The sequence below is a fragment of the Balearica regulorum genome, chromosome 17, assembly GCF_011004875.1.
Source record: "Balearica regulorum gibbericeps isolate bBalReg1 chromosome 17, bBalReg1.pri, whole genome shotgun sequence".
NCBI classification, from domain to species: domain Eukaryota; kingdom Metazoa; phylum Chordata; class Aves; order Gruiformes; family Gruidae; genus Balearica; species Balearica regulorum.
This window is the reverse complement of record NC_046200.1, coordinates 12,406,181-12,433,058: the sequence shown is the minus strand read 5'-3', so window position 1 is coordinate 12,433,058 and position 26,878 is coordinate 12,406,181. Positions and strand designations below refer to the sequence as shown.

The window sequence follows — 26,878 nt, the reverse complement described above, 5'->3', positions numbered from 1 at the left end:
ATCAGCTGGATTTACAAACAGAAGAAGATCAGGGAGGTGGGGGCACTTGAACAGCTGAATAGCTCTGAGTTGCTTTTGCACTAGAAGTGCTGGCAAATGCAGGCAGAACGCTTCTTCCTGGCACTGGGCAGGAGGACACTTCCTGCCATTCCCCAGGAAGCTGACCACCTATCCAGAACAAGCCTGTGAGAACGCAGGGCACTGACTCAGAGATGAATATTTGATTTGAGATCTCCCAAGACATGAGTACATGGATTTCCCAGTGACTCAGCTTGAGCCTTGCTGCTTTAAAATTCAGATGACTTAGAAAAGGCAAAACCCAAACCCACATGCTGGAGATTTATTTTTCCTTCAATAAGTCAAGTGAAAACATTGGGGAAAAAAATGCCCTTTTTGGAGTTTTGTTCATTCACTAACTGCTATTCGGCAGGCTTAGCAAGTAGATCCAGGCTGAGCACACCCTGCCCAACAACACCAGCGATGATCCTGAGCAAACAGTGCGCTCTTGGGTCAGCTCAAGCCTGGCTAGAACAAACGTGGGGAGGGAGAGAAGCCAGGAATAGCACCTGCGCTGGAAGGATCATGCTTGACTCTCAGCTCCAGGCACGAGGGTTTATAGACCTGGAAGTGGGGGCTACAAAGGACTTTTTTCTTTTTTTAATCTTTTATCTGAACACATTTGCCTTAGAACCATTGATAGAAATGAAACCCAGTCTGCTTGTCACCAATTTCTCCTTACAAGACAGTCCCATGATAAGTGTATGGTTTTCCTTGCAATACCGGATACTCGCTGTCCCTGAGAGGGAGGGAACAAAATGAGACCAAGCTTAACTAGAACTTTAAGGGCATTTTTATAGTTTTTACATAGCAGTGAGGATATTTATATGGACCACTGTTTCAAGTGGAAGCTTGGGGGCTCTTTAATCAACTAATTCATCAGAAAGCCTGTAGAAGTGTGGGAGGAAGATGCGTGGGCAGATTGTTCCACACTCGGTTCAGCTATGCAGTTACATCCTATTCCACGAGAAGCATTGAAGAATTACAGTCTATATGCTATGCAGGACCGTTAAAGGAGTTGCAGAGGGCCAGAGCTGCCCAGCACATGGCTGTGCCCGGCCAGCTCCGGCTGTCGCAGGACAGCAGTGACAAGTTTGCAGTTTTTCCAGGTGCCACCAGAGGGCAAGTTGTGATCGCAAACAGGTCCCGGCGCCCTCCCAGCGTCCCCAGCCTTGCACCAGGGAGAGCTGCCCTTGGCCGCACTGCCCGCTCTCAGAATAAAACCTCTAAGCTGCTGCCTGGCACGACCGGGAGCTGGGGAGGAGATCCGTCTTTGGGCTTACCCAGCATGCCGATCCCAAGCATGAAGGCATCCATCCCGTAAGGCATGACTCGGGACCGCCCTCGTGCCGAGCCCGTTGGGGACATCACCTCCTTCGGCTGGGCTTTTTTACACTCCACCTGCCACAAGAACATTAAGGATCAGGCTCAGCTGCCACCAGCACAGAGCAGTGCCACAGAGCACAGGCAGCGCCCCGGCTGCGGGCCAGACAGGGCTGCCAGCTGTGACAGCACTCCCCAGCCCTGGCCACTGCCACCAGCCTGTCCCGCTGTCCTTCCCTAGCATCCCGGCCTCTGGCCTGCACGCTGCCAGCCTTCCCCATCGCTCTGCAGCCACCACAGGCAACAGGGAGCTCAAACTCCCTTTGCTTTTCTCCTCCCTTGATGCTCTGCCTTGCGCTGCACCAGGGCCTCCAAGTTGAATTTTGCTTGTGTTTGAATAAAGGTAAAACCTGCCCTGTACCAGGCTGCTAAGAGGTTTCATGTAACTTTGAAACCTCCAAGTACTGCACAATTCCTTGTTAGAGTTAGCTCTTCTCCTTGAAAGCTCGGTATCGTGCTGGTTCACCTCCACAATGAGAGATTCTTTCCCAGATTGGCTGCTGTGATTTTGGGGAAAAGACTCAATCCAATTCCCCACTGCAGAGGAAAGTGTTGGGATCCGAGTGCCTCCCACCCTGCCCCTGTACCACTGCTCCACTCTATCCCATACCTCTGTTCCCTTCTCCCCCAGGTTCTGCCCCAGACACTCACCATTTTGTTGTTGATCTCATGGAAGTGGATTTCACACACTTTTTCTACAATGTCTTCACTTTCAAATGTGACAAACCCAAACCCTGAAGAAAAGGCAAAACTCCTTGATCAGGTCAGAGCTCTGTGCAGTATGCACCTGCTACCCACATCCTTTTATTGGCAGAAGAGAAGGACGGTACAATCAGCCCTTTCTAAAACAGCTGTCACTCATCTTCCCTCTCCAGCAAATCCTGCTTTTATGCACAAGAACAGGACTGTCCCCTTACAGATTCCCCTTTCCTCATCCTTTACTTCCCACCCTCTCTGAACCCAACTGCTCTAAAAACCAAGTCTTTTTTTTTTTTTTTTAAACTTTCCTATTTGCAAGGCAAACCACATGGCTGATAATGCTGGGGAAGATCCCGGCAGACGCTCACACAAAGGGACTCGGTGGAGAAATGAACAGCTGCTTGCCAGGACATCACCATCCTGGCTAAACGCACCCCACCAGCAATAACACCCTGCACGTTTCCTCTTCAGCCACTGGTCATAAAGCCTTGTATAAGCAGGCAAGTATCAGCAATGCAGTTGTACAGAGCAAGACAGATACACATGAGCAAAGAGATTTGCAAAGCTTCACCAAAGCAAGGTTAGTATCTGCGGTAAGACAGGACAGGATGTTCCTGGCCCCTGGCCCACGCTCACACCTCCTTTCACTCACCAACCCCTTTGCTGACAGTTTTGGCAAAGACTAGCTTGGGTGGGCAGACTAAACTCCTCTCAGCTGACTGCAGCCACTTCTGGAAAACTGAGGCAGGTGGGAGGATGTCTTTAAGCTTGCCTTACAAGCAAACTGGGATTAAGCAAAGCTTTCCGCTTTCCAGAACTGGCCAATTCCATGGTGCTTTAAAATAACTTCTAAAAACACACAGGGAGTTGCTGCCCAGAACCCCACTTTTTCTCCATACTGCCAGAAAAGTCTCCATGAGCTCATCCGTCTGTCTGTGCTCAGGTAGTTTCACACCATTCACCTCAACATGCACGAGCAGAGGAGCTCGGGAATTCAAGAGCAACACCTCGATGCCGAAACCAGTCCTGCGCCCCATCAGACCCCCACCAGGTCTGCTGTGCCCTGGGCAGAGCCCCACACTGCCAACATGGCAGCTGGCAGCTCTCCCTGCTCCTTCTGAAATGCCCGACAACTCTTTAATTGGCCTAGTGACAGGGAGACATCCATGGAGGAACAGGGGTTAACACTTCTTCCCTTTCAAGATGAAGCTGAACAACATCCTAGGCCAGGCAACCAGAATAGATTTAATGGCTTTAGAAAAAAGCAAAAACCTGAAGGGCACATGGTGTAGCAAGAACAGAAGGGAGCGTTCCCTCACTGCTCTGGGGGCAGAGGTGCTTGGAAGTGCTTCAAACAACACACAGACATGAGAGTGGCCCAGCATAGGGCTGTTACTGGCCTTGATTTGGAAGACACTGAAGCTAAGTTTGCAGGTTAAGTTGTTGCCAATAAATCTCTTGAGCTGGTGCAATGCTGGCTAGTGTCAAGCCCTGCCACACGCTGGGGCAGTCGGTCTGAAGGCTTGCTGGGAGAGCAGCAGGCAGGGACGCCCATGGGTGGGCTGGGTCCGGACACACAAATATTACAGCCTTGCTCCCATCCTGTAACCAGACTCCACCAGCAAGACTCGGGTAAGAAAAAGTGACCTGAGAGCACAAGCGGGCTCCGAGCCGAGGAAGGGGCGAGAGGCAGGCACTCTTCAGGCTCTCGTGTCAGCTTTCCCGGAGCTCAGATTACTCGGGACAAGGTAAGACACACACTGCGGGCTGGAGCCATGGAGGTAAGCAGGCAGGGGAGGGGGCCACCTCCTCTCACATATCTGCAACTCGGCGAGTTTACAGCACAGGAAACGCACTGGACAAAAGCCCTCTGTGCTGCAAGGGACGCTGGTAAAGGATGCAGATGCAAAAGGATGGGGCGACTGGAGGCAAGATAAAGAGCAGCTGCGACCCGCATGCCCTGCTGCTGGGATACTAACCCCTCCCTACGCAAGGCAGGAGGCAAACCCTCCGCAGTTCCCTCTGCTACGGCCAGAAGACCACTCTCACCTCGGTGTCGATTGGTTGTCTTGTCAAACATCAGCATCGCATCGTCCACCTGCAAACAGAAGAGCTCCGGATGAGATTATTGCCGTTGCCAAGAGCATCCTCCAACACATTTGCGCAGAGGTTCCCGGACCTCCCCGAACCAGAAGGGATCAAGATGAGACCTCCCATCCCCAAGAAGGAAACGGTGTGCGCAGACACACATCAGCTACCACACCAGACATGTCCCCAAGTCACAACCCAGCACGGTCCCCCCACCAGCCTGGGGCAGGTGCTGCTGGGCTGAGCCCCCTCGGCCCGGCCCCTGGCATCAAGCGACCCCGATTGTTTGCCTGTGGCTCCAGCCGGGGGGCAAGGAGCAGGGAAGGCATTGTTCCCAAATCCCAGCCTCAAAGGAGAAGAGAATTAAAGGGGGGGAGAGAAGCAAAGCTGGAGAGGGGAGAGGAATAAGGGGCCTCCCAGCGACAGGGGAAGCGGAGGCCTCAGACAACAGAGCCTGCCTGGGAAAGCTGGGAAGCGCCCCCGCCCCCACCCCAGAGGAGCCTTTCCTCTAAGTGAGGTTTCCCACTGCTGGAGGCTGTAATTAGAGCAAATTTACTGCAAGGCCTGAGCAGGGCTGCCTTCCCGGGGGGGAGGGGCGGCCAGATCCCATCCCCCAGCCGGCCTGGGGCTGCTCTCCTCCCCGGCGAGCACATCACTGCCTGGTGCCACTTTTCCCCCCATCTTCCCGCTGGGTGTTGCCTTGCAGAGCCGCATCTGCACCGCTCCCCAGGTCAGGCTGAGCAGGGTTAAAAAATACACTTCAATCCCCTCCGTGTAAGCCCCAGTGTAAACCTGTCCCACTGACCCATCCCTCCTCTCTAATACCACTGCCTTAATCCGATTATGAAACTGGACATGCAAGTGCTCAGGGGAGGCGGCAGCAGTCTCCGGCCAGCAGCTGCCCCAGCCCTCCTCCTCCTCCATGCGAGACAGCCGCTCCCCGAGCAGCGAGCCCTGTGTGCCCCCGACTCCGTGGAAGGATTACTCCCTTGCCTTGTCCCTTGGAAGCATCTGCATTGCTGCCTTCTCCGGAACAGCCCGTCAGTGAGGGCAAAGCACTGCCCGTGCCCCAGCGCAGGCAGCTACTGGCTTCACTCATAGAGAGCCCACAGCCCCAGTCGGGGAAGGGAGAGGGCTCCTAGCCTCAAGCCCCTCCAGGACACAGCTCCACCTCAGTGCCACGAGGACTGAAGGAGCCCTTGCCAACATTTCCAGTGCCACCATGAGCAGACAGAGGTCATCTTTGATGCCCTCGGGCTTGTCCAACACGTCCACCCCACAAGAGCCAGGTGACAAGAGACAACCTGGCTCCCGTTCATCCCATGCTCTTCCTGTCCCAGCTCAGACTCCCTCGGCTAAGTCAACAAACACCTGAGAAATGTGCCAGGCATCCAGAAGGAGCCATGGGGGACGTAAGACTTCACATGGACCCAAAGCAACTCCTCAGCAGCTTCCCAAGACAGAGCTTGAGAGCTGACAGCAGCTCATCACACTGCCGTTCCCCATCTCTGCTCGCTCCTGCCCCTATACCGTTTCCCTTCACAGTGCCAGCACAACTGTGACATGCTGGGGGGAAACCTGATGTGGCTAAAAAATATTTCAAGAAGTTTTACTGTCTTTGTTTGCTTTTTAAGCTAGATCCATTCCAGTTCTCAGAAAGGCTGGGGACATAGCTGTCTTCCTCCCCAGTAAACACTGGGAGAAAGCTGTGTCAATGGCACTCTGCAGCGGTGCTGCTCCTGAAGACTTCAACTTAGGTAGCTGGAGCCCACAAACCCATCATGATTGAGAGATGGGCTTGAGAAAGAAAAACCTAGCAGGGACGAGCATAGCCCAGCTGCTGACTTACTCCATCCAACCAGTCCCAGCAACAACTCTTTCTTCCCAGAGCCTGGAAAGCAGTAGCGGCTGTGAGTGGAAAAGCCCAGCGCACATCCACACACAAAACCACCTCAGAGCAATGTCCTGGGCAACAGCCGGGTGCTCCTGCGGTGCTCAAGCACTCAGAGCCAGGAGACGTGCAACTGCTTCATCCCAAACCACACTCCACAGGCCTAGAGAAAAGCTGCAGCCTTCCTCCATCTGAGCCTTTTTCCAAGTTTCTGCTAGTGCTTTGAGATCAGATGCCTACCCACAACCCCAAAACGTACTCGTCTTGCAAAAACATTGACAATAACACATATTTTCTATTTGAAAGCTGTTTCCTGCCATGAACTAAATGTAAGACAGACAGATATCTGTGTGTATATACACACAACAAGTGAAATAGTCTTACCCTACTCGCTCAAGTCTAGGGCCCCAGCTATAGCTACAACTAGTGTATTATATTGCCAGCAAAACCTATACATGAGCATCTTCTCATCTCCTTCCAAGGCAACAAGTGAGATGAGTTGGGTGGTCTCAGCACGCAGCCAGTGCCATAAGGTAAAGCAGGGCCCTGCAACCTGGAGGGGGTGCAGAGGCACTGCTGGAGCAGGCCAGCAGGATGGGCTGCAGAGCAAAGCACCCTGCGGAGCCAGGAGAAAGGCCTCACCTGCATCCACAGGGAGCGGCCATTTCCAGCACCATGGGGTCCAGCCTCACGCCAGATCCCTCCTAGCTCTTGCCATCATCTCCCCTACTCTGGAGCTAGGTGAGAGGATGGAAACTGGATGCCTCAACTCACAGGACTCCCTGAGGCCCAGCACTACCCAAACACCCAGGCAGACCCTCACACGAAGCGAAGGGACGGACATGGGAATCCAATGAAGGCCTGACCCTGGCTATCCCAGGCAGGGGACAAGTCGGCTCCACACCGACCCCGCAGCCACAACCAGGCACGAGTAGCAACCCCACGGCGGGCACCCATTGTGGCGGCAAACCGATACACACCCCTCCCGTTCCACCGTCGCTCCGGGCCTTTCCCGGCTGGGCCGCGCCGGGCCCCAACAAAGGCGGCCGCCGGCGGGGCCGTCACCACGGCAACGCGGCCGCCAATAGCAGCTGCCGCCCGGATTAGCGCCGCGCACAAAGCCGCCCCGCTGCGCCCGCCCCGCCAGCGGCGGCGCCCTCACACAGATCGTGGCCTGTGATGGTCTGCGGGAGGGCACCGGCCGGGGGGGGTCCCCCCCCGGCCGGTGCCCTCCCGCAGACCATCACAGGCAAATCACCATCGTACACAAGGGATTCACACCTCAAGGAGAAAGGTTTCACAGCGAGATCCCCTCCTGCATTGACTTTGTCCCCTTTCCGGTCCTGCTTCTGACGGGACAGAGGTGCCGCCATCTTGCCTCACCCCACCTACGCACTCCCTGAGGGAAGGAGCAGGCCGGGGCTGAGGCGGGTGGTGAGGGAGCGTTGGGCTGTGATGGACTGAGGGGACACGGAGACAGGGCTGTGGAGAGGGATGGGGGGGGGGGGGGGGGGGGGGGATACAGGTGCTTGGGAACAGTGGTGGGAAGGGGGTTTGGGCCCTCCAGAGGGACAGGAGTGGAGATGGTGGCTCCAGCCAGTTCCCGATGGATGGCAGAGACAAAACAGGTCAACTACCCAAGAAATGGATGGAGAAGTGCATGGAAAATAGCACTTAAGAGTTTCAGAAACAGCCCTAAGTTCATTTTTAATAGGGTGTGGAAATAATCTATGATCATAACTGTACTTTTAACAAAGGCCTTTTTGCTGGGTGAATTGTCTTTCTCCCCATTCTCTCCCCCCCCCCTTAAATAAATATTTGTTTCAATTCTTTAAACATAGTCAAAGAAGCAGATCACTTTACTAGAAAACTGTTTAGCTTAGTGGTCAAGGCTCTCTCCCAGGGAAGTTTTTAACTTGCTGGTCCAGGCTGCAGTGATCCAACGTTTGAGGTTAGAAGTTCAAGGTTTGTTAATTTTGAGGAATGATGTCTCTCCCCATGTTTAGCCATGAGGGTCAAAAATATCAAGGAAAAAAGAGGGGGGCCCAAGAGCAGTGACTCTTGTTCTCTAGCTGTGTCCTTCCCAAGGAACCCTACCGCAGGAGAAAACTTCTTTGGCAGGTACTTGGCAGTTCAGGGGTAGGTACCACACCCCCAAGCCTTAAACCCAAGCTATCCAACATCCCCCCCCTCTGAATCCTGTCTCCAGTGGCTCTCTTCGGCTTTGGAAAACCAAACACGAGCGGCAGAAAGATAAAGGTTTTGGCTCAGTGGAGGTAACACATTCAGAAAGCGAAAACAGGTTTGTCCCTGGGCAGGAAGCTCTTCTAATCCACGATGGATTTGCCACTGCCAAAACCTGCAGGAGGGCGGCAGACAGCACCCTCCCAAGAGGAGACAGGCCCTCTCAAACCAGCACCTGGTTTTGATGAGAGCAGCATGGTGGTGACAGGAAGGGAAAGTGACAGTCACAGGTTTCACAGAGAGACTCTCCACCACAGCAGCCTTCAGCCTAGCCACAGCATTCAGGTGCACAAATATGAGGCATTTCATACCAAAACAGAACGCAGTATGATCCACCTGGCCTTAGCCAAAAGGCCTGATTTTTTTTTTTTTCTTCATTGGCTTAGTCCCACTCTAATATCTTTCAATCTTCCTGGGACAGTCATAGGTGTCTGCAAAGGACGAAGCCAATGACAGCCCCATGCAGATTGAAAAAATACTAATAAAATTTCCAACACAAGTTTAGCGAGAAATGTTGGATGCACTTCCACATGGGCAGATCTTGAAGACAGTTGTAAACACTCAAGCAAAGGCACACATCTTCCACCTGAACAGTAACTAACGATGGTTTGGCTGGTCCTAGAAGGAACCACGGCAACATAGTGGTACAAAAATCAGGCAGAAGAATAATAGCTACCGAGTCAGCTTCAACACCAGGAACCAAAACCAAAACAATCTAGAAATGCCTTGGCCATCAGCAACCCTGCAAGGTTCTCCCAGCTGCTCAAATAGGACAGGCCAATTCTGGGGAAAAGGATGCACGGACCCTCAGCCCGGCTCCAGGAACAGGTGTGCTGCACCCACACGGCACCAGGAGCACCTTTCTTCCCCGCTCCGCAGAGCTGTTCTCAAAACTCTGGGAACAAGACTCGGAGGAGGGACAGAGCCCACTCCATGCCACAGGTGAGCAGGACAGCCTGTCCGGGTGTTCCTGCCCGCTCTCACACCGTGGGCACCTGGCAAATATCAAATGAACCACTGAAGACCTGAATGACCATTGCTGCTACAGTGTTTTTGGCTATCTGCCTACCAGATGCGGAGCACAGAGAACCCTTTGTTCCAGTGGCATTGTTACCACAAGCCAAACTGCCTACTGCCGCAAGAGAGGTGATCAGATTCCCCTTCTCCTCCCCTCCCCATCTGTTCATTGCAACCATGTTACGTGTGAGAATTTGCATAAATTGCCCTCTGATCTGTGGAAGAAAATCCAAAATCCAGTTTGGAAATCCACAGCAGGTTGACAAGTAGCTTTGATCCCCGAAATTTCCAGAGAGCAGCAGATTAAGGATTAATTAATTAACATTCTCCCAATCAAAAGTGAGGGAAATCATGCCCACCATGAGCACAGGAACTTCCCCATCAGTATCTGAAGGTTCTCCAGTTAGTCAGCAGGGAAAACTCATTTCATATACCCAAGTCAACCACACCATTTTTCTGGCAGGTGTACATGAATATGCATTTGTGAGACACACAAACTCTCATCAAATCCAGCGCCTCCTATACTGTGGTTTTCTCTTGGTCAGGACAGGACGAGAGTTGTTGCCTGAGAGAGATCTCAGAACCCATCTGAGGCAAACGGTCCAGAATTTGGACAGTGTATTAGATGGCAGCCTAAAGGTCAGAATCGCCCTCGGACCTCAGCAGATCTTTTTTCTTGTTTGCTTCCAGGATATTTTTAGAGAGCAGATCTCTCTCCAGGCACGATCTGCCCCACAGAGGCTGAGCTTTCGTGACCGACTCATCCACACATGCAGATCACCTGCAGGCCCAGGGAGAGACGCAGACTGTTTTTAAGCACTTTTCAAGCACCCTTGGAGCCACAGCTGATTAGTGAGTCATGCAAAGACGTCATTGTGAATATACTTCTTGAACTTCTGCTTCACAAAATGTGAAAGCACACAAGAAAACCATGAGTTCAAACACCAGGTCCCCATTTCTTCTGGTACCCCTGCCATTCTAGTTTCTGAAAGGACCAACTTCTGATAAACAAAAGACTGGCTGCACCAAGTTAGAGCAGAGGTCCACCTTGCCCAACACCCCCCAAGATACCAACCAACAACAGACACCTTTTGAAGAACATAAAGACAAGGCAAAGATATTATGACAGACCCCAGAATACTCCATTATCTTCCAGCCATTTGTGATTCTGGGATTTCCTGAACTCAAAGGAGTGTCTGTGTATTTAAAAGACCTTCCATGAATTTTTCCAATCATTTTGGAGCCTATGCAAATTTTAGCAACAACATCCTGGGGCAAAGATTTCACAGCTTAGATAAGCTCCATGGCAAAAAGACCTTATTTGTTCTGAGCCTCCTATCTTGCAATTTATTTGACTTTCTCTACCGCAAAACCTCATCAGACCAACCCTTGAAAAAGAAGGACGATCTGAGTATTTTCAGTTATGATTTGAAACAAATAACCTTGCTTACAAGATCAGAGACCCAACGGTCCAAAGAAGTTACTCTGATGGACAACCTCTTCTTCCCCCCAAAAATAACACAGGATAACATGTTCCCTCCCACAGGTTGAAGTAGAAAAGGAAGAAGTTGAGACTTGAGCCTCTCTAAGGCATCCTCATACGTGTTGAACTAGACAGAGGACTAGCTACGCCTGAGGTGGTAGGTGCAAGATATCTTCCTCCTCTCTGTTTCATGTTTCAGTGAGGGTGGTAGCCTGAATCAAGAGAGGCTGTTGAAATACTTCCTTGTGCAGTCTAAAGATCTCCAACACCATCCAACTTAAGCCAAGACACTTGGCTACACATACTGTGAATGTAATTCTTTCCAGGACTTCTATCCTACAGTTGAAAAAATAATCTCCTTTAGAAAGCATGTCCATGGCCTCAGCTTGCATCTCGGAGAGATTCGAGTTTTGGAGCCAGAAGTGTTTCCTAGATATCCCACTATGTTCAAAGCCCTAGTGGTTGCACCTGACAAACCATAGCCAGCTTGAGAGCACTTCTCAGTCTCTCTCACTGTACTAAAAAAAAAAAAAAAAAAAAACCAAAACTCCTTTGTATTTTCTTTCTCAGGAAAACTGCAGCCCATATTTTTCATTCACAGTTTTGGAAGAAGAAGAAAATAAAGTGATCCTTCTTTGAAGCAAAGGAACTCACACTGTATTTGGGATCCTCTTTGAAGTGTCACCTTTTGTGCCTGTTAAAACCAAGTATTTTGATAGTATTTGAAGAACTGGGGTGCTAGCCTCTCCTTTTCTTCCTCTATCCCTAAGTAATACTCATGGATTTCCTCCTCACACATTTCCATTTTTCTTTTGCCGCTTGCATTTTACAAAGCTGAGAGGTTTTGGACACAGCAAGGAAAGAAAACAAAACAAAAATAGGCAAGTAATCAAAAATGCCAAAATGGAAAAATCAGACTTGGGAATTTTGTTTGATGAAATGGGAAACCATTTCATCTCCAGCCCAACCAAACTTCCATTTGTTTCCCTGCTAATGGACACACAAGGTGTGTTGTTTCTGACCCAACATGCACCGACACCAGCTACCCTGGTGGACTTGCAAACTGCAGTTCACCAATTTGGACTAGAGAGAACATTATGATAATCTAATTTGACCTCATCTGTACTGCAGGCCATAGCACTTCCTCTCGTAATTCCTACAGCACGTGCATCCTTTCTGTCTGGACTAAAATGTTTTTTTCCAAAAGCATCTATCCTAATTTAAAGGCCTTAAGTGGTGGCAAATCTAACACACTCTTCGGCTTGTGGCCTGAGGATTACCTAGAAGATAACCCTCACGCAAGACCCACTCAGCAGTCTGTACTCCCTTGTCCTCATCAGCAAACGATCATCTCTCCCTGAAGCCGAGATCCAACCTGAGCTGGCCACTGGATTCCCAAAGATTGACTAAAAGTCACCCCTGGGAACCTGACACCTTGATCTTGAGGAATCAAGACAGGATGACTTGGACTCTCTGCTCTCTCCTCTCTAGATTCTAAGCATTCCCATGCCTCCCCAGACAGGCAGGAGGAAAGAGGAGTGATTTTTCTCCTGTCAGACCCTAGAAAATTGTGGGGCTGCTCAGAATAAGAGGGAACACAGACAAAGCCATTTCCTCGGAGGGTAAATCCTCCAAGTATATGCTTTAAAAGGACATCCTTAACAATTCCTTTCCAGACAGTCCCAAGCCAATTCCAGAAGTAGTACTGGCCCAAATTACTTAGAAAAGATTTTTTCAGAGAGGTTTTCCAAGATGAGGATGACACAACTGAAGCTTCACCACCTCTCGCTTAAAGATGCCATAAATGGAGCAGATGAAGACCAGAGTCAGGTGCCAAGAGTGCCTCTGAAGAAGACAAGATCCTAGGAGACCTTGGAAAGCCAGGAGACCTCAGAGTAAATGAACACCAAAAGAGCCTGTGCACCAAACTCATGTTCTCCATGAGTCACATCTGAAATTGAAGGCAATAGACTCTTCTTAGCCCTAGAAACTACAGGGCGGCACATTCAGAGCTCAGAACCCCAGAGCTGATGGCCATGGAGGCTTTTCTCCAAAACACACTTTCCCCTGATCCCATGCATCAGCCAAATGGAGCTACCGACTGGAGAGAATTTCCCAGGAAACAGTTCTCCTAGGCTTCATGAATTATTTGAGGCTTATCCTGTAGGATGGTTACAGGCCAGGAGAGATGCTTTATACAAGAGCTCTGAAGAGTCTCTCCTCAGCTGAAATGGCCAGATGAGTCACAAAACTGCCCCAAAACCAGAGAGTCAATCTGACCAGCCCTGACCTCTCCCCACGGAAATTCCCCACAGCCAATAGGCCAGCTGCACTGGCCTCATGCAGACTTTGAGTGCTGGATGTTGTCCGGGATGCTGGTTCTTCGGAAATGAATCGCACTGAGCTATGCAGAACTCTCCCTTCTGCCCAGTCCCAAGAAAACAATCTGACATAACCAGTTCTTGCCAGTCTTCTGACGTCAGGACACCTTTCAGCACGTGACCATTAAACAAGAGGAACACAACAGCGTAACACCCCAAAAGAACTGGAAAGTACTTCTTAAACTAGAGAAACTGTAACTGCTTGTAGACCGAGCGCCATGTCACATGCTTCTGCTTCAAATTATCAGAGGTACAGTTAAGGTTAAAAGAGGATTACGCCCAAGACATTTTGTTTTCCTATCACATACATCCATCAGCTGCACAAAAGCACACACAAATCAAACTAACAGCCTTCAGACTACACAGACACACGGACAGCACCACCTTTAGCGGTGACACCTTCAGTGACACCATGTGAAAGCTCTTGGGGACACAATAGTTTGCTTATTTCTCATAGAAAATACAACCACATAGAGATAACGACCTGCAAGCGTGGGAATCTGAGCATCTGACCAGTTTTGCTATTGCCACTTTCTTTTCGGACTGAACAGAAATACAGGAGTCCCACTCTGCAGTCACAAAAGCATCCCAGCACACGCAGGTTTGACTTCAGGAAGCTGAACAAAGGTACTGAGCAAACACTAGTTCTAAACTTTCTGCCCAAAAGTTCCAACGATATGGCAAAACTGGTTACAAAACTCCCTTTCCTTTCACCAATTAATGTGCCTTAACATAACATCACCCTTTTGCAGGATCTTCTTCAGAAGAGGGTATTCCTCCACATCTATGATGCTATCAGCAACATCCTGCCCAGATTACCGCCCAGCAAACTGTGTTCCGTCCCCCCAAGCTGGGCAGGAAGGTCCCAACAGCTACAGAATCCAACACGTCCTGCCCCAAACAGCAAACTCAAGCACACCACCACCAACTGACAGTGCCCTGCCCCAGAGGTGACTGCATTCAGCATTTGGCTACGGTGATCCCCTTCAGTTCCTAATCCCATTGAAAATCTTGGGATCCTTCAGTCTAATACTACTGAGATTGCTCCAGGGGATGCTCACAACTGCCTGACAGGGGACTGAAGGGCCAAGGCTGAGCTCCCTTCTATCCTCTGATTCGGTCCCGACTCACAGTTTGCACACCCGGCTTTCACAGACCACGGCACAAGTGACTTCAACCCACAGAAGCCCACCCTCCTCTGAGCCACCAGCTGGCACAGAAGAGCCAGACCAACACAAGGGACAGCCATAGTGCCAATTTTTTTTCAAATATCAAAAAACCAACATCACCACTTGCCCAAGACTCAGCAGAAGCAGTTTCAGGACCAAAAGGCTTATTTTAATAAAGGATTACCAAAATATCAATCACAAGAGTTAGACACAGGCCAAAATCACAGGTCTGACATTGCAGCCACACTGTTAGGAGTGTCTACAAACCTTCCTCCAGCATTTAAACAAACTGCAAATCTGCCAGACCAAAATGCCATGAGAAGCCTCTGGATAGGGAAAAAAATAGAAACCCATTTCCTTTAGCCCAGGTCCTACTGACACCAAGAACAAGCACAAACTCTTTGTTTCAAATCAACACAGGGCAGGAGTCACTGGCTGTAGCCCCTACAAAGACATTACAGCCATCCAACATCTGTAACTGACCTTCAGTCTTCTTAACCCCATGCAGAAGACTCACGGACTCCTAATCACACCTCCACAGAAGTTCAGAAAACTCCTTTTTGCCCCAGAAGCAACAGCTTTGATCCAACACCACTCAAGAGACTTACCTTCCCAAACTGCTCGAAATATTGTTTCACATCCTCCACAGTAGTGTTCACAGACAGACCACCCACAAATATCTTCTTCGTTCGGGTCACCATCTGGAAAAGGGAAGGACAGGAATTCACCGAATAAACCCAGAGTGAGCGGAGAATGAGACAAACGACCACTAACTGCCCTCCGGCGCCTGCCCCTTTACTGCAGCTGAGCTCCCACCTTCTCAAGGCCCCGTGGCCAAACACGGCCAGCAGGTCTGTCCCACACCGGACCCCAAAGCACGCTCTCGCCCTTGCGCCATCCCATCACGCTTGCCAGCACCCAGTCTCGTCATCAGACAGCACGTTACCAGACTCTCCCTTCACTAACCTGCTGCTACTCTCTTGGCACCTTCACGCCACCCCGAAGGCACAGGGCACGACCGTCGCCTCCCCAGCCCTCCAGCTCTTCCCGCAGCCCTGCCACTCCGCACAGCCAGCCTCCTCCAGAGATGCCTGCTCTGCTTCCCAGAGCGGAAAGACGGGCAGGAGGCCTGCCAGCGCAGGCAGGCTCCCCAGGCTTCACCCTCCTAGCTTGCAAATCAAGCAGCATCCAGTCTTGCATGGACTAAGCCTCATTTCACACCCATTCCCCTGTCACCAAAATGGAACCCAGTCAACTCCCAGTTTGCAAGAAGGCAAAGAGAAGATTCCTCTGCCACTTGTCATTCATGCAACCGGGACAAGGAGGAAAACTAACTACCCTGAGAGGGGCCATTGCTGCCAGGCTGAGGCACACCGACATCCTTTGAACTGGCTCTCCAGCTGCATCCTCCCCTTAGCTGCTTGGCTACACCCCTGCTCTCAGAGGAACACATGGTCCTAATTACCCCAAGGAGCATAGGGCTAATCCGCAGCAATTCCCTGGCTTGGAGAGCAGCCCGTTCTAACACTAAAGCACCTTCTGTCACCAAACTGCTTAATGGAATTAACCCAATTCCTACCATGTGCTTCCTGGCTCCAGTTACTCAGGATACCTGCTCACCAATTGTTCTCAGTGCCTGATCCCCCTTATTTCCCTCCCAGCACCAGTCTCCTCTTCCTTCTTTGCTTCTTGACGCTGCTTCTCCCCAGCTCTTTCTCCCATGACAGCACTTGGAATAGAGACTCTGAACTTTAAAACTCCCATCCAACAGCAAAGTTAGAGGGAGATTCAAAGTCTAAAGGCAGCCTCCAGCCTGCTGCTGGCTCCTCAGTTAAAAGTTTCTAGCTGCACGCCTGGAAAAAGTTCCTGTGCATTTTGATGCCAGAGCCTCTTGTAGGTAAGGTGCAACACCAAACTCCTTCTGCTTTTTCTGGTGCCAAAGCACAAAAGGACATTTCAGAAAATTAAATCCTTCTCCCCCTCCCTGCCATACACCTATTCATACACACAACGCTCCTTCCACCTGTATCACATTGCAGCATGGAGCTGTATCTCCTAAGGCCTGAAACTTCCAGGCACTGGCTGCAACCTCGGAAGAACTAAGTTCACCCTGGGCAGCATTTATTTCACCAGCTCTAACTAGTGCATCCTAAAGTGCAACTGAGAGTCCTCCTGGTTCCTCCAGCACCACGCAAACCCCCAGTGCTGCGCTGCAAGCCCAAGAGGAGCGTTCCGCAGCACAGCACGTCACACTGGCAGTGCAGCACAGCAGCTCCCACTCCAGGTGAGTCTCGAGCAAACCCCAGAGAACGACTCTGCTGTGTGCACCGGCAACCTTGCATGGAGGAACAAGATTCACCACCACGAACTTCATCACCCTTTGGAGCGGCAAGGGCTGCCCGCAGTACTTACCTTGGGCTGTGCTCGGCGGGGGAACGCTACCTTCGGGTCAATCTGAAAGAGATGTGGGGAAGAATAGGTGAACATGCTTTTGCTGCCTATTTACAGACGCAGGGTTTCCTCCATGCACATGGCTGTCTCTGCCCACGTGGCACCTTGCTAAAATCCCAAAAAAGCTACCTGAGGTGCATAAAACGAAGCTGGCTGCAGACATCTTTCCCTCTTGGTAAGGTGTAATCCAGGGAGACTACAAGTCCCAGCATGCAGTGGTCCGTCTCCGGCTGAGCGCTGGCCAGACGCACCCGAGAGCCCATCACATGCTGGGATTAACGGGCTGAGCTGCACCCTCCCACTCAGCCTGCCCCTGGGTGCCCTGCATCGCCGGCCTCATATTAAAAGTGCTTTCTCTTGCCTTTTTGTTCTCCCCCTCCACTCTACCTACAAATACAGAGCTCACCTGGGTAGTAACAGGTCAGAAAAGAGGCAATGCACAAAAAGCCAAACATTTCATCCCACAAAACACAGGGTGAGAAAATAAAAGAGCAGACAGGATGGCACAAATTAAACCAAGGAATCCAAAGCCCCATAGGCTGCAGAGGCTGTGGCTGCAGGGCAGCATGCTGCCCCTCTCCCCAGGCTGCGCTGCACACAATGACGCGATGCCTCCCCTCTGCAGGCTGAGCCCTCCATTGTGCCTGTTCAGCTTCTCTATAAACCTGCCGCCGGCCGGAGCTGCCGTCCCCACGCCGCCATCCAGGTGCCGCGCGTTCTGCTGGGCTCAGCACGGATGAGCGCGTGCCTGCATTGGCCTCACACCACCACAAAAGCCGGGACAACACTAATGCAGCTGCAAGCCAAACACCCACGAAGCCTCCTCTCCTCCTCAGCCACCACCTCTTTCTTTATAGCCTATTTTTACAGCAACTCCTGTAAAGTTACATCATATCGGGGATGATCCAGGCCTACAAATCAGCTTACAAAGACCTGTGGTAAAGGCAGGTCTGGCTCATCCCTGCACTTGGACATGCTGTGGCTGGAAGGGCGGCCCGGAGCATCGTCCCATCAGCCCCACAGCTCAAACAGCCCAAAAGGAAGCTGTGGTTCTCCAGCTCCTCTCGCTGCTTTGTTCAGCTTTCCAGCCTGGCCGCCCTCCCGTCCCACGTCCTTTCACTTGTCACACAGCCCCGGAGCTCGGCCTCCCTGCGCCCTTCCACCAGCTTCTCTCCCTGCCTTCCCCACCTCCATCCTGACTCACAGCCTACAACATAAATAAACTCAGCACGTAAGTAAACAGAGGCAAAAGTGAAGAGCACAAATAAACTCAAAAATAAACCTCCCTCTCCAAGCTCCAAGCACTGGCAGATTAGCATACCCTCCGGTGCCTCCCTGGGGCATCTGAACCGTCCCTCCCCTCCCCACGCACACACACAGACACCCCCCCACCGCTTCCTGGCTAGTGCAGACACCCACAGCGAATTCTGAGGACAGGGGACGGCAGGAGACCAGGAGGTTGATGGCAGATAATAAGCAAAAACAATAATCTACTGTCTTTTACTTCTCAGCCAGTGTCATTCAGCTCCTGCCAAGAAGATGCTTTCATACTCAGCAATGCTAAGCTCAGCCTCATTTTCTCATTACCCTGAGTGTGATCAACTGGGCAGAGATAACGCGTCCTCCTGGCTGGAGGGAGCAGGCAGTCATTTCACAAATTCTTCTGCACAACCAGCTATTGTTGCAGGTAGAGGGAGGCCAGGGCAACCGACTGCAGGGGCAGCCCTGGGAACACGCGGAGAGGAGCGAGTTCAGCGCCGGACTCAAGTTACTCGAACTGGACTGCTCCTCGGTGGCTGGAGTCTTTCTAATTAAAGCAAAAACGCTGGTACCTTATTCCCTCATTTCTGGTGTTAAAACAAATAGCCCTGGAGGAGTTGTGTTTCAGTGTCACCCGCTGACGTAATGGATCCTTTTTACAAACCTAGATAGAAATCTGCTAAGAGTAAGAGCGTTCAGCACTGCTCAGATTGTATCCAAAAAAACAAAACCCCTGGATCAGGCTGCGGTGAGTGGAAGTCACTTGAGCGCAAACTGCTTCCACTTCACGTCCCAAGGCTTTGGGGACAAGGAATCCCACCGATGTCGCAGGTGTACCAGTGGGCCGGCCGGGCTCCTCAGTAACGCTCTTCAGGCCACCTACGGAACCATTTAATAGCTGAGGTCACGTAACTCCCGCATTAACCTGGCTGGTGTCGGTGCCCCAAAGCAGGGGGAGGGCAGGGAAGGACCCTCAAGACCTTGGGACTGGGTTTGTTCGCTCATCGCACCTCCGCGGCTACCTTTGCTCCGTCAGTCAGCGCTGCCTGAGAGCCGCAGATCGCTCCCTCCGCCAGAAAAGACAAACCCAGCAAAAACTCCGTAACAGCAACAAAGAAACAACAGGGCGACCCGGCACCACCAAGCCCGCTCTTCAAGGCAGAGACCAGCTGCAGCTTTACAAAGTCACACAAATCTTTTACCTTGAGACTGCAAAGCCAATTCTCATATCAAGCATTTCCATAAATAACCCCATAGGCTGCCGCTATCTAGCTTACAAACAAAGAAGAGTCTGAAAAGCACAAGGTTTCCGCGGAGAATCAGGCCAACAGCCCTTGGTAGGGTAGGAAGAATCGGAAAACAATGAAGCAACAAGTTGGGCAGACACTGTCTATCAAGTGCTGCCTGCCAGGAGACACCAAGCCTGGAGAGGCGGCTGTCCTTTCAGGACACCGGGCCTTTTCCTGCAAAGTTTCGTAAAACCCTAAATTAGGATTCAGATGAGTTTGTGTCATTTAACCCATGACTCACAGCAGAGCCTTTCAGCTCAGCAGGGAAAAGCCATACAGAGGCTCCATGCGGTACCACAAGACCAACCTCTCACCTGGCAACTACCAGGCAAAACACCCCAAAACATCTGACCCAGCTGAAAACCACACTCAATTAAAAAATAAAAAGGAAGAGGGGAGAGGATCAAAGTTCCAAACAAAGGAAGGGCCCTGGCAAAACTACCCCCATTCTCTCTGCCGCGCCGGCAGGGCGAGCAGAGCAGATGCAGCCGGGAATTTCAATGGCTGGCCGGTCCCCACGCGCCCTGTGCCACGAGGCCCTTCTGTTCTCCTGCAGCGCCTGCCTGCTCCTGCCCTGCCCGTCCCTCCCTGCCCTCGCAGGCCGCACGGTGGGCTGCGGAGCAGCTTCGTCCAGGCAGCAGCGGCAGTTCGGGGAGAAGAATGGAGATCACGGGTTTCAGCTCGCTCCTAGCCCCAAAACGCTTTCGGAATTACTGCTACAACAGACATCCATCACTTGCCTTTCCAAGAGGGGTCTATGCCAGCCCACAGGCTCATGACGGGACTAGCTGAGCAGACACCGTGTTTACACAGGCTAGTAAAAAAAAAAAAAAAAAAAAGAGGGGAAAAAAAAAAAAAGGAGAGAGAGAAAGCCCCGGGCCCTCCTCAAAAGACTTTACTGAAACCCTCCCCCAGAGGAAAACTCACTTTACATCACTCCTGAAAAGAGGAGAGCTGGGAGTCCTGTGGACCCAGCCTTGGCCAGGAAGGCTGGGGTAGGTTTAACCGGGAGCTCCCATGGGGAGGAAGGACCTGTGCACATCAAAGGGAGCGATCCAGGCAGTTAAACAGGAACAGACATAAATCTCACTGCAACTCACGCCGTAAACCCTAAGAAAGAGGGTCTCGCTCTCCCGCCCTCTCTCTTCTGCCAAGATAAAGGCTAGAACGCCTGAGCCACGCGCTGGAAGAAATAAAGTTGCGCGTTTGGACTCCTCGGCAGCCTGCGCCCAGAGCCAGAACATCTCCCCTCACCGTGCCACCCCCTCGCAGCCCCCGCTGCTCCCCCATGCCTACCCTCACCTTCACCCTGGGGCAGCAATTCGGAAAAGGAATTCAGGGGAAGGCAAGTCGCTAAAACTAAAGAGAAGGGACCTCCCACTCAGACACCTCACCCCCACCCCCCGAAACAGCCTGCACATCCCCTGAGCGCCACAGATTTGCAAGGCAGGACCGGGCACGATACGACACCGACCCAGGGAGCCACCGAACTCTTTCTGCTGGCCCAGCCAGGGCTCCTACTCAGCCCCAGCTTGCAGAGCGAGGGCCAGAGCTGCGGTCGCTCTGAGAGGCCGGTGGTGGCCCACATGGGCGGGCGCTGGCCACGCTCGGAGACAATAAAGTCTTGAACCTCCACGACCGTTACAAGAACTTCGCCCAGGGAAACCACGGGAGAGTCTCTGGGGTGTGCAGCACGAAGGCTCTCTGCCGAGGGGAGGGCGCAGGCCACCGTGGCTGGGGGAAGCGGGGCCTGGGTGCTGGTGAACGGCACCCCTGGGGAGGGAGCGGTACTCAGCAACACACAGAGAGAAGGGGCGGCTCCCCTCTCCCCAAACACAGCCGCATCCGTTTCCCGGTGCGAATCCTCGCCCCAAACGCGCTCAGGTGTCCCGGCTCCGAGAGGGCCACGGTCACTCCTCGCAGGGGCCTTACGACCGATGGGTGGGAGGAGAACCATCACCACGATCCGCAAACCCACGCCAGGACATCGGCCCCGGGTCGACAGCGAGCCCGGCGCTCAGGCAGCAGCTAGGCTACCCGCTGGTGAGCGGGACAGAGAAGGGGCCGATCGATCCCTATCGGGAATCGATAGTTTACAACCTCTAACTGGAAATCAAACACCGCAATCGACGGCTGCTCCGAGCACAGCCGCTCCGCCGGCAAATGCACCCCTGAGATGAGAGAAGTCATCTCACCGTCTTGGAGTCCAGTTCATGTCTGGATTGGGCCAGGACCTTGTCGACGCCAGCCTGGTCCATGAACGTGACGAACCCGAAGCCCCTGAGCCCCGCAGCCCGGGCAGGAGAGGGGATGCGGAGAGAAGAGAGAAAGTTGGTTAAAGTGGCGGCCGGGCCGCGGCGGGGGCGAAGGGAGGCGCGGGCCCGGCCTCTCACCTGGATCTCTTTGTCAGCGGGTCCCGCATCACCAGGCACTCCTTCACCTCGCCGAACTGGCTGAAGTACTCCCGCAAGCCCTCTGCAAGCACAGCGCCCACCGTGGGTGTCCCTGCCCGGCCCGGCCCCGCCGCCCCGCCGGGCTCGGCCCCGGCCCCGGCCCCGCCACCCCCGGCCCCGGCGGCAGGTGCGGGGCCGCCGCGGCGCTCACCTTGCGTGGTCTGCCAGCTCAGTCCCCCGATGAACATTTTGCTGGGGGAGGAAGGAGAGACCCGTGAGCGGGGCCGCGCCGGGGGGGCCGCGGCGCCCCGCGGGGGTGGCGGCGGCGGCGGCGGGGGCCGGGCGGGGAGGGGAGGGCGCGGATCGGCCATGTTGGCAGCGGCACCGCCGCCGCCGCGCCTGCCCGGGCCGGGCGGCCGGGGCCGGGGGGGAGGGGGGCGGCCGGGGCCGGGACCCGGGGAGGGGGGTGGGAGCGAGGGGGGGGGCCGGCCGGCGGCGGCCGCCTCAGCGGTACCAGGGGTCGTTGCGGGGAGTCCGGGGAGGCGAGGCCGGGCTGGCTGCCGTCTGTCTCCATTCGGACCTCTTCTCCCTGCGAGGAGCGGCGCCGCACTCCCGGGGCAGATGAGCGCTGGAAAAGGGGCCGGACGGACAGGCCATGCTGCCCCCTCCCCCGACCCCTCTCCGCCGGGCGGGGAGGGAGCGAGGGAGGAGGGCCCGGCGGGCACAACCTGCCCGGCTCCCTCCCACCCCCGCCGGCCCGCCGGCCGCCCTGCGCATAAAACCCGCCGGCGGCGCCGGGGCCGAGCGCCGGGAGCCGCGCCCGCACCGCGCTGGGGGAGCGCGCCCGGCCGCGGCGGGAGCGGCCCGGGAGCCCGCGGCCGCTTTGTCCCCGGCCGCGCCGCCCGCACGCTGCCCCGGGGCGGCGGACAAAGGGCGGCGGGCTCAGCCCCGCCGCGGCGGAGCCCGAGCGCACCGGGTCAGGCCTGGCTCCGTCGCGGCGGACCCCGGAGACCTCCCCGGTGTCTCACCGCCGCCGAGCGGGGAGGGCCCGGGACCGGCCCTCCTTCCCGCCGAGGGCGCTTCCAAGGTGGGACCGGGGCTTACTCTCCTCGCCCCGGTACCCCAGCCGGGCAGCGGGGAGCCCCCGCGCCTGCACCCGAGATGCCTTCCCGGAGCCCCGGTACCTCCGTGCCCCCTCGCAGCCCGCGGGGACCCTGCGGGGGTCAGAGGCCGCCCGGGCCCGCCGCTGCCCGCCCTGCCCAGCTGTGCCCGGGCTGCACTGGCCGGCGGGCCCCGAGCAAAGCTGCTGCCGGGCACCGCGGTGGAGCCCCCGCAGCACCAGGTACGCGCAGCCCAGCCTGCCGTCCTCACCAAGGAGGGTGGCCAGGCTGGGCCCCCAGTCACGGCGCAGTTTCTTGCTCATTCAAACAGATACACTTGTGCCAAGCTCCAGCCTCTCCGCCGCCACGCAAGTTCATCCACATACTGATGGCTTCTGGAGCAGGTCTGTGCACTCTCTGCCTCTGCTCTTGGGAACCTGGCCTGGGTGGCTGGAGGAGCTCGGCGAGGAACAAATGAAATGCTGGTTGTTACCTGTAAAGCTAGAGTCAGATGAGAGTTGTAGCATCACTCTCATGACTGTGCCATGCATCACTCTCGGAGAAGGCACTTGTTTGCATTTGTGGCATATCAGAAGAGAGCTGTGCACAAAACCGCTGGTGACAGTTGCTGTGAGCCCCTCTCTTTTTGCAAGGGGTATCACAGGGTCCCAGGCACGTGCGTGCCACTGTGCTGCCAGACATTCCCCACGCATCTCTAGCTCTACTCCTTCCAGCAGCAGGTATTGACAGCTCTTGGGTCTGTGCCATCCCAGTTTGACCTTTCTTCCCCTTTTCTTGTGACTGCTTTTCCATGTGCCTATCCACCTCATGTCCCTACCAGAGAGGAACCAGGACACCTTTGTTTTAAAAATACGTTGCAATAGTATCTTTCATTACACGGGCTCATCCCGAGGCCTGTGGCTGCAACTCTGAGTTAAATTTGTCCTCTGCCCGTTAGCTCTGCCAAACCACCATTCACCCACTCTGTTTCCTGAGCAGGGTCAGTGACACCATCCTGTCTCCTGGCCCCATACCCAGCCACAGCAATACACTCAACACCAGAAACTTGGTAGCCACCTCTGGGAAATGAGTTACACGGTCCCAGCTCCTGCTGCCACGGGTCCAGGCTGAGCTCCTTCTCCAGAATAACCCAACTCATCGTTCCACAGGGCTGAAGTCACCGCTTTGGGTGGAGGTGCCCTGAGAGGCAGCACAGCTGGTGCAGAAGAGAAATACAAATAACAACGTGCAGAGGTGGCACCACAGCTGGCAGTGATGGGGAAGGGCTGCACAGCCAGTGGAAGCAGCGGTGCTGAGGCAGCATCCCAGCCATCTCCCCACGGACGCCCTGAGAAACCCGGACGATAGCCGGGCTGTCAGCAAGCCACCGCTGCTGCCTGCCACGCTGCCTCCTGGCACCTGCGCTCTCAGATTTGGATGGCAAATACTTCAAAGGGGGGAACTAACATTTCAAGTCACCTGGCACAGCTTTTCATGCTCCATAATTGCCCAACCTAGGCACAGCACTAATGCTAATTAAACACAAGAAAGAAAAAAAAGAAACAAGAGCTCTGTGTCGGACACACTAGAGGATAACATCTCTTGGTTTACTACCAGTCATTGCTATAATTTTAAATGTGTGTTATTTGTGAAACAGATAAAGTAGAGCACTCTGAGGGACACAGTGTTAAAATGCTTCATTGTATTTTTTTTTTTTTTTTGCATTGTGCTTATTATTTCATTCTCTTTTTCTCCACCAAAATACTATTGGAGAAGGGAGAACAGGATCGATGTGAGTTAACATCTGTGAACATCAGAGGAAAAAAAAAAACCCAAGAGCCTTCAGGAGGATTTGGATGGAGGATGTGGTTGGACTTGCATCACTGGGAATGACACCGTACCACGTAACTTATTCCGAGGCCCTTTCCAAAACATACACGCAATATTTTGTATTTCCACCTTACGACCCCAAAGTGCTTTGTAAATATCAATTCATTTATCTGTGTAACGCTCGAGACAGTGGGTCTTGAAAAATCTGTTGATTAGTGACAGTAGGAAGCTTTCCTCACAGAGAAGTAAATATATAAAACATTCCAGACCTTATGATTGGAAAGATGATCTGCCGAATATAAAATAATGCAGCATTGTATTCCTGGGGCTGCAGACAGACAGCTGTAGTGCCTCTGTGGCTGCTGCTGAGAGGTTGCCAAACGCCAGCGAGATTAACAAAACTGCTCAGTTTTCTTGCTGCTATTCAGCGTCTCATGTGTGGTAGAGTGACACTATCAAAATCATGTCCACTTCCTGCTGAGGAGGATGATTGGCAAAGCTCTGCCCAGCACCAGTGGCAGACACTGGAGTTATTCATGGCGAGAGGGAGGTTCCAAAAAGTGGAGGTTAGGGGAGGGGCAGGGCAGCAGCCGCCTCTTTTCCTCCCTCATCATATAAGGCTCAAGGAGAGATTGTGTCTTGGAGACCTGTCTCTAGCCAGGAGGTTTTGGCAGTCGGGTACTAGGAGAAGTTTCACTTTTCATTTAGTTTGGACAGTTCATAAACAAACTTGAACTGGAATTCAAATCATTTTTGTAATATTTGCGTTACGATGCCAACATGCAAACCTGGAAGATATGAACTGCAGCTCCATAGGCAGCCTGGGGGCAATGCCAGTCTCTGGCAGCGGCTTCCGCTGGTGCTCGCGCCTGCTTCGGAGGGGACGCTGACCCTCTGGAAAGGCTGATGGCAAAACCTCCCTGCTAGCCCACGCAGGAGGTAGCCGGGGGTGTCTGCCTCAAAGGGAACCCGCTGCTCGGCCACCTCCTGCCTGGCAGGAGCTCGCTTGGGACAAGAGTCAGGCACACGGGGGAGAAGAGCTATTTAGAGAAATTTAATTATTTAGACTCTGCTCAGGTAGGGGGGAGGGACAGAGTTGGCAACAGGAAGAGAGGAATGGCTGCAAAGGCACCAAGGATTTCTTTGCTGCATGTAAGAAACCTCACGGAGCAAGATTCACAATGGGAAAACAGGCTATGTGGTACAGTGGTGGGAAAGAATAGAGGAGAGGAACAGGGCTGCATGCAAGACCGGAAAAGAGAAGAGAAACATAAGTGTGAGTGAATAAAGAGCAGGAGAAAGGGGAGTATGAAGAGTAAAGACAACTAACTCGGTAACTGGAAGAAAGGAGCAAGGCAGGAGAGAGGAGACGACCACCCCAATCACCATAAAACAGCAAGAGGGATTGGAGTCTCAGGAAAAAAAGAAAAAAAAAAAGGGAAAGAGGTCTGCACAGGATGGAAAATAAAACTAAAACATGAAGAGAGCTTGTAGCTAGTGAATAGGGTTTCAGCATAAAACAGCAAAAAAGGAGAGGTCTCTGAAGGACAGTAGGAGATTGCAGGCTTCCACTCGCTGTCCTGGAAATGATGGCTAAGGGAAAAATCAGAGAGACCTTCCTGCTATTCTCCCCCTCTACAAGCTTTGAAAACTACTACGTGGTGTCTAGTCTCCATGATCCTATCTAAATCAGTCCAGCAAGCAAGGGAGGAAACACTGACTGCTCAGCTCTAACACTGGAGCTACCGCACCAGCCCGGCCCCTGCGCAGGTGCCACCTCTCTGCAGCAGCCTGCAAAGGGTTCCCCTCTCCAAAGATGAGCTAAAAACATTTTCACCTCCCATCCATATTTTTTCCCCTCAACACAAAACTCCGAAGACTGCATATAGAGTGACAGAAAGCAACAACAGATTTGAAAAGCGAGACCTCCCTCCCCAAAGGTGCCCTGAGCTCCACCTTCCCTCTAACCTCTGAGTTACCGTTCGTCACAGATTTTCATCAGTCACTGCCTTCTGCTCCACCCTTGCTCCTACCTAACGTCTCCCCAGTCCTCACCCCAGCAATCCGTGTAGAAGGGACTTTCCCAGAGCATCCGCTGTCAAGAGGCTCTTCCCCAGCCTGGAAGCAGAGTGTTACCTCCTGC

At 53.2% G+C, this 26,878-nt stretch overlaps 1 protein-coding gene across 4 annotated transcripts in view; it reads right to left on the bottom strand.

The window, feature by feature from the left end:
• The window catches only part of MSI1 (musashi RNA binding protein 1), a 31,377-nt gene extending 8,807 nt beyond the window's left edge, over window positions 1–22,570 (bottom strand). Inside the window, exons 1-9 of one of the 4 annotated variants that reach the window (XM_075769854.1) lie at window positions 22,320–22,570; window positions 22,017–22,057; window positions 21,806–21,887; window positions 21,608–21,692; window positions 16,825–16,866; window positions 15,021–15,113; window positions 4,189–4,237; window positions 2,092–2,174; window positions 1,341–1,458 (exon numbers count right to left, since the gene is read on the bottom strand). In XM_075769854.1, the coding sequence (XP_075625969.1) occupies window positions 1,341–1,458; window positions 2,092–2,174; window positions 4,189–4,237; window positions 15,021–15,113; window positions 16,825–16,866; window positions 21,608–21,692; window positions 21,806–21,887; window positions 22,017–22,057; window positions 22,320–22,462 (736 nt within the window). In that variant the 5' untranslated portion in view covers window positions 22,463–22,570. The remainder of the gene's footprint in view (window positions 1–1,340; window positions 1,459–2,091; window positions 2,175–4,188; window positions 4,238–15,020; window positions 15,114–16,824; window positions 16,867–21,607; window positions 21,693–21,805; window positions 21,888–22,016; window positions 22,058–22,319) is intronic. The other 3 variants (XM_075769857.1, XM_075769856.1, XM_075769858.1) reach the window with 3 other exon arrangements.
• Between the last annotated feature and the right edge of the window lie 4,308 nt (window positions 22,571–26,878).